This window comes from Pipistrellus hanaki (assembly GCF_964339955.1).
Source record: "Pipistrellus hanaki genome assembly, chromosome: 9".
Lineage (NCBI taxonomy): Eukaryota > Metazoa > Chordata > Mammalia > Chiroptera > Vespertilionidae > Pipistrellus > Pipistrellus hanaki.
This window is the reverse complement of record NC_140511.1, coordinates 54,879,937-54,887,207: the sequence shown is the minus strand read 5'-3', so window position 1 is coordinate 54,887,207 and position 7,271 is coordinate 54,879,937. Positions and strand designations below refer to the sequence as shown.

At 43.2% G+C, this 7,271-nt stretch overlaps 1 protein-coding gene across 1 annotated transcript; it reads right to left on the bottom strand.

Moving 5' to 3' along the window:
• Positions 1-858: 858 nt before the first annotated feature.
• On the bottom strand, positions 859-7,264 carry MISFA (mitochondrial sheath formation associated). The gene is made up of 5 exons (XM_084895510.1): positions 7,132-7,264; positions 5,101-5,313; positions 4,597-4,685; positions 2,033-2,070; positions 859-1,186 (listed from the first exon to the last, which is right to left on the bottom strand). Exons 2-4 carry the CDS (start codon positions 5,167-5,169, stop codon positions 2,049-2,051), a joined length of 180 nt encoding a protein of 59 aa, XP_084751636.1. The 5' UTR covers positions 5,170-5,313; positions 7,132-7,264; the 3' UTR covers positions 859-1,186; positions 2,033-2,048.
• Between the last annotated feature and the right edge of the window lie 7 nt (positions 7,265-7,271).

The following is a 7,271-nucleotide window of genomic DNA, read 5'->3' as shown; positions in this document are numbered from 1 at the left end:
AAAGGGCTAATCCATTCAGTGCATAAAGCCACTTACAAAATAGTTCAGCAAATCTACCAAATAGGCATCAACAAAATGTGTACTTAACCAAAAGATCTGCTGGTAAGGGTGCTCTTCTGGACAATGGAAGTATATCAGTCATCCAAGCAGCCACAGAATAAGAACAATTTATACAGTTTGTTTTAAAAGTATATCTTCTCCTGTTAGAGCTGTTCCTCCCCTTCCCCGATTAGGGTCAAAAAGCTCCAAATCACTAGAGGGCTTATTTGGAATAACCTGGGGCTCAGACACCCAGCTTAATTGGATAGATCTTATACTTGGGTTCCATTCTTGGTCTCATAAACTCAAACTGCATCATATTGAGGACTAAGCAGCTTTTGTTTCTTCACTTGCCTGTTTTGGCAGCAGTCAGTGCAAAAAGAACTATGAGGAAGACATTTGAACCATGAGGCAATTAAGATATCCCAGTCTTTTGTTTGGCCATTTTCCTTGACGCACAAAAGCATGCCAAGGAAAAGGCCAGGATTTTAACCTTCACTGCAGCACAGGGCTGCATGGGTTGGTAAGGTACTTAAGACTTTCAACTTCATTTTTGCCATTTTGTAAAATGAGGCTAATACTCTGGTTAATGTAAGGATTAAAATAATGTAAAATTTAGTATCTTACACCTTATATGAAAAAGGTCCTTTTCCCCACTAGGTGGAAGCTTTGGGTTCTTAGTAATAGTTGTGGAAAGGCCACAGAGAAATACCCCCAAACAGTAAACTTAAAGTTGCTGCAATCTCTAGCCTTTTAACATTTTCAATCCTGGACCCAGGAGAAAGACATTACTTGGAAAATATGTCTAAAGAGCTCTTGAGAATTTCTATCCTTAAGGATACAGAATAGAGGAGAAATTGAACTGGGCATCTTAGTCTTAATACCAGTCTTCAGGACTATGAAACAGAGGGGAACCAACCACTTCCATCCACCCCAACTACCTCCCCAGCCTCCATCTCCCTGTTTTGAGCTAGCAACACCAAGTCTTTCATCTTAAAAAGTGCGGCAACTTTTTACATAAAATGTGACAAAAATAATGTGCAATTACTTTATGTGAAACCAATAGGAACTGTACAGCCAGTGGGTCAGGAGAGCTTCAGAGCTGCATTGGTTCACCAGGGTCATCGTTGGTTGTTTCCAGTGGGGTCTGAAGGGAGAAAAGCATGTCAGGTGGGTCATGCTTAGTGTGGGCTGAGGTCATTGCCCTCCTTGCAATGGAGGGTAGCTGCATCTAACTCTGTCACCAAATGCCTCTGATCTCAGTTGCCTAAGGGGCTTAGCAGTATTGCAGCTGACGAGGCAGAGAAAGGCCAAATATCCAAGGTCCAAGAGGAGGAGAGAGGAGAGAGACGTGTCCCACCAGAACCATTACAAACCCATGTTTACTTGAGGGAGAGCTAAGTGGGGTTGTTCGTGTGGGCTCGTCTAAGAAACGGAATTGAAGACTGGACATACACAATGTCCCATGAGAACAAGACTAGGTCACCCATGCCAGGCAGCTTTGACACTGGGCCTGAGAAATCTTGACCTCTACACCGCCAGTTTATTTGAAAGAAACTGAAAAATAGAGTCTCTTAAGAAAATGTGTATAAAAGATCATATGAAAGACAGAGGGGATTTTTCCAACTTTTTTTTTTTTTTAATAAAGAAGAGGGTGTTTGTTTTCTAAAGTTACTAGAGTTGGATTTTGATGCTTAATTCATTTATCTTGGGCAGTGGTCGGCAAACTCATTAGTCAACACAGCCAAATATCAACATTACAACGATTGAAATTTCTTTTGAGAGCCAAATTTTTTAAACTTAAACTTCTTCTAACATCACTTCTTCAAAATAAACTTGCCCGGGCCATGGTATTTTGCAGAAGAGCCACACTCAAGGGGCCAAAGAACCGCATGTGGCTCGTGAGCCGCAGTTTGCCGACCACGGATGGGGGGGGGGGGGGAGAGACACATTTCAAAGGAGGAATAGAGAACAAAGTTGAGGGCACACTTACCCCTCCTGGGGGATACTTATATCCCTTCCACATTGTTCCTGCAATGAGAAGCATCCATAAGACAACAATCATTGTGGGCTTCTGGCTCAGCTGGTGGTGTGTGCAGGGGCAAATGGGTGGTTCGGAAAGGTGTGTTCTATTCCCTGGGTCCTGGGAACTGGGCTGTCTTCATTCAAGGCCTGATGGTGGATGGCCCAGCATGATAGCTCCTGACGGAGGAGCTTTGTGGTCTTGTTTGAATTGAAATGGCTTGCCATGGCCATTTTGAGGGGCAGGGCTCAGATACCAATTGTGACATCAGCTCCTGTGACTTTGGGGTGAGTATGGGATGATTGGCCAGGATGCCAGATGTGTTGGGGCTAAAGAGCCCTTATCAGAAGGACCCTGTTCCCTGGTGACTGACTATGCAGTTGGGATCTAGCTGGCATCAGATCTTTATTAACTCACCATCTGCCAATATTTTGACATTTGGTTTTATGCAGTCAAATGCCAAAATAAAATAAATTCCTAAGTAAAACACAAAACAAAAAATACCCTGATTAACTGGAAGGGTTAATTGGCTAGAAATGTTATAAGCAAAACTACTTTAAGTAATATTGTTATGACTATTCAAAGGAGAAAACATTTTTTAGAAATTAATTGATTTTTAGAGAGAAAGAGGAAGGGAGAGAGAGAAACATCAATTTGTTGTTCCATTTATTTATGCATTCATTGGTTGGTTGCTTGTATACGTCCTGATGGGAGAATCTAACCAACTGAACTACCTGGTCAGGTTGAAAAATCTTGAATTTTGTGAAATAGCACAGTTAAACTTTCATGCAAGGTAAACCTCCTTACAATTTCCCTCAGAAGGGAAAAGAAGGAACATGGGCTATTATACTCAACTTACAGCTGGAGAAACTGAGGCACGGGATAATTTCAGTGGTTTTGTCAGGAACACAGTGTGGCAGTGGCTCAGCTAAACAAGAACCCAGGGCCTCCATTCTTATCCCCATCCCCACAGAGGTGTGACTGTGTTGTGGCAATACCCTCATAGGAATTCTGGAGCGAGGGGGCTGGGGGGGGGGGGGGGGCGGGGGAAGCACTACCATCATGCCTTGCTCTTAGAATATCTCGGGCTGGCTGAAACTTGATACCCGTGCCTTCAGAGTAGCTGCCTGAAAAACCTGCTCCTGCCGAAACCGGTTTGGCTCAGTAGATAGAGCATTGGCCTGTGGACTGAAAGGTCCCAGGTTCAATTCCGGTCAAGGGCATGTACCTTGGTTGCGGGGACATCCCCAGTAGGGGGTGTGCAAGAGACAGCTGATCGATGATTCTCTCTCATCGATGTTTCTAACTCTCTGTCCCTCTCTTTTCTTCTCTGTAAAAAAATCAATAAAAAAATATTAAAAAAAAAACAAACAAAAAACTGCTCCTGTAGTCAGTACATTACTAAGACGCAGAATTAAGTTTCTTTAGCTGTGGTAACATCCTTGAAAAAACAGGTCTGACATGAGAAACCCAGGGGATGCTAAAAGGACACTCCTATCAATGCTTGCTACAGGCAGGCTGGTCTAGCAGGATGAGTCTGAGGGGCTATTAAATCCAGAGATCTATGCTTACATCCCTGCTTCACAAACAAGTTGGTCTGTGTGGCTTTGGATAAACAGTTGAGGTCATTGCCACAAGCAAATCTGGTTCATGATTGGTTGACTTGTTCATGATTTTGCTTAGTTTTTAAGTTAGCATTTACTGAAAGCTAATTAGCAAGCTTTGTATTAAATGCTTAACATGAATTCCCAAATATAATCCAACTAATAGATACTGAGATATATCCATTGCACAGATGAAGAAACTGAACCTCACGAAAATTAAAAATTTCCAAGTCACATAGCTAGTAAGTTGCAAAGTTAGAACTTAACCCAAATTCACCTTAACTCCAATTCAGTATTTGCCAAAAGGGGCATAAAATGCTGGTCTAATTTACTATAGAGTTTGTAAGTTAATAGATGGGAACAGTCTTCTAAACTAATACCTTTCTTTTCAAAACAGACCAGAGTTGTTATCAAATTAGAGGCCCGGTGCACAAAATTTGTACACTTGTGGGGGAGGGTCCCTCAGCCTGCCCTGCGCCCTCTTGCAGTCCGTGGGTCCTTGGAGGATGGCTGTGGGGAGTGGGACTAAGGCAACAGTCAGACATTCTTAACGCTGCTATGGAGGCACAGCCATGAGCCTGGCTTCTGTCTGTGATGCTCCCCATGTGGGAGTGCACTGACCACCAAGGTGCAGCTCCTGCATTGAGCATATACCCTCTGTTGGTCAGTGCACATCATAGCGACCAGTCATTCCACTGTTGGGTCAGTTTGCATATTAGCCTGTTATTATTATCAAATCTTTGAACCTTGATCTGCTGTCTTCAGCAGTGCTCCCCAAATTCTGTTTCCCTGCATCTACCTCTAATCATTTCCCCTTCTACAGCTTATCATATTCTCCAGAGGAATATAAACTCTCCACAGAGATTTCAAGGTGTTACCAAGTCCTTTAGAAGGGTAGGAATTCAGCCCAACACATATGATCACACTCACAGTTGTAGATCTTCATCCAAATCCTGGCTGCTCCTTCGGGCTTTGCTCTCCTGAACAGGCCACCTCTCTTTCCACCTCAGAGTTGGAGTCTGAGTCAGAAATAAATTTAAGGGCAGACATGGCTCCCCTAATTGGTCCAATAGGTAACTGCTTCTGTATGGGATTAAAGGACTGCTGAAAAGTCCTCTCCAAGGCCTACCTTCCCTCTCCTGAACAGCAACTGGGCCTGGAATCCAGAAGTGGGGCACTATCTTTGGCAGAGCCCTTATTAATCCCATAATGCTTTGAAATAAGTGATGCTAAATACCTAAGGTAGGGGGATTTAAAGATGTCCCACTGGGATGGGAAGTAGCCTGGGAAATGACTTTGCTCCCATCACATCCTGACTTCAAATTAGTGGTGAGATCTCAACTATCTTTCCCATTTGGCCAGAAAGCCCAGATCGTAGAGTTAGTCGGAGCCAGAATTGACTACCAGAAATTTGCAGGCAGAATCATTACTTACCATAAACTCCGGAAATGTGCCCATGTAACATGCAAAGCCAACAAAAAGCATCCAGCCGAGCACGATCATGATAAAAACAATTTCTAAGACACAATTGCACAGTGAAAGACTTTTCACCAAGATCTTGGCAAAGGAGTATGCTCAAGAAACCCTCAGTTGGAAGAGGTCTCACATGTCAGTTCCAATCCTTGGCTCCAAGGGATCCAGAACTCCCTAGTAGAGAAGTTGAAGTCTAGTAGGGCATTGTGACATCATTGGTCACATGACTCATACTCACTACAAGTCAGGTCAGATCATTCCTCTGTTCAAAACCCTCTTGCGGCTTCCTCTTTCAGAGTAAAAGCCTAACAAATAGAAAAGCAGCCCCTGACATTGAAACTCGTCTGACCCAGCTCTGTCTCAGTGTCGTTAGCTTATTTGGCACACACAGCTAGGCTATGTGATTCTCCTGTAGGTGTAACAATCTCACAGAAAACCAACATCAGTTGGGTCATTCAGACCATGACAAAAATGGGACAAAGCAAGACCCACTTCATAATTCTGTCTAAGCAAAAACAAGGTCATCCTCTTTTCTCTGCAAATATGAGAGATTGGTGCTTTTTCTTTTTACCAGTCACAGCTTTATTATCACGCTAGTTTGCCCATCTTATGGATATTTGAGATAAGCAATTATAGAATTGTCCTTTCTGCTACCACCCAACCCAAAGTGGAGCTTTGCTTTCTTAAACCCTCTCCCAAATCACCCAAAACGCAAATCCTCTAATAGGTTCTTTTCAACATTTTTACTAAGCTGTCTCAATGGTTCTCTACTGTCATCTACTCCCTCCCTGCAAGGAGTAATCAAGCCAACTTGTTTCAATGTGTGTGTGCCTGCTGGTCTCTGGCTGAAGAGCATTGACAAGCCAGTCACAATTGTGTGCAAAGCACTCACACTGGTTCTCAGATTTTTTTTTCTTCTTCTTACATTAGAATTACCCAGGCTTCTTACAACAGACGGCTGGACCCCACCACTAAGGTTCTGATTTTGTAGGTTTGAGGTGGGGTCTCAGAATTTGTATTTTTAACAAGTTGAGGCTGTAAGTCTGTGGACCACACGGGAAGAATAACTGCCTTAGCTCCCTCTTGTTTCTCTGAATTAGCCTACTTCTGCTTCCTCACTTCTTACTTCATTCTACTCCAGCCATACTCGCCTCACTGTTTCAAGACTCCCACGCTCATGCCTGTTTTAGAACTTTGCTTGGAATATCCTCTATGAAATGCTTATTGTTTCAGCCCTCAAGGGGACCTACCAAAACACAAAATTACTTTATAACATGCAGTCTAATTTACTTATTTATTGTATTTGTTATTTTGCTCTTCTCCTAGGAATAAAAACATCAGCCTTAGGAAAGCTGATGTTTTTATTTTGTTCACTTCTGTATCATCAGACCTAGAAAAATATTTAGCCCGTAGTCAATGCTAAACCAAAAGTTTGTTGAATGAACAAATTCTCCTTCCAGCCTTTCAACCTTCTTCAAATTGAGTCACAGCATTGTTGCCTTTAGGTCTTCCAATTAATACAATCACCCTACTGCCAGCCAAACCTCTTGACAGTTAAAAAAATATCTCGTGTTCCTGTTCAAGCTAGGAACACAAAGCAGGTAACTCACAAGTCAAGGAGACCAAACAAAGCCAGCATATTGCATATCTTCCCCTTCTTCTCCAGGTGGCCTAATCCACCAACCTACCTCTACTCCTATTTTCAAAGTTTTCTTTTTCTTTTTTTTCTCGCCTGGCTTTTGCTTTTCTCAACCACCAATATGGTTATGGGACCCTCCCCTGGGGGGGGGGGGGGGGGAAGGCAACCTCTCCCCCATGCGGTATCCTCCTCACAAGGGCTGCCCCTATCTCCCAGTTCTCCGACCACAACGCTCCTGCTGCCTTCCCCTTCTAGGTCCCTGAAATTTTGATTTTTGACTTTTCATGATCTCTTTCTTCCTAAATCCAACCACAACATTCGTTCTTGATCTTTTTCGTTACTGAATTTCACACCTCTTTCTAGAAACTCTCTTCCACCTCCTTGACTGCTTGTCCTCAGGTCCCTCTTAGTCCTCTCTTCACAGATGTCCCCAAGTTCCTTTCCAGCAATGCTGAGTCCCAGTTCCCTAAACCTCCGCGGAGTCTGGGGCGTT

Bases quoted from the DNA above. Each gene is read 5' to 3' on its own strand.
- MISFA (XM_084895510.1), bottom strand. From the start codon at position 5,169: ATGATCGTGCTCGGCTGGATGCTTTTTGTTGGCTTTGCATGTTACATG. The intron at 4,686-5,100 runs GTAAGTAATGAT...TTTCTGACTCAG, and splicing joins GCACATTTCCGGAGTTTATG to ACTCCAACTCTGAGGTGGAA. The intron at 2,071-4,596 runs GTGAGTGTGATC...TTCTCATTGCAG, and splicing joins TTGGATGAAGATCTACAACT to GAACAATGTGGAAGGGATAT.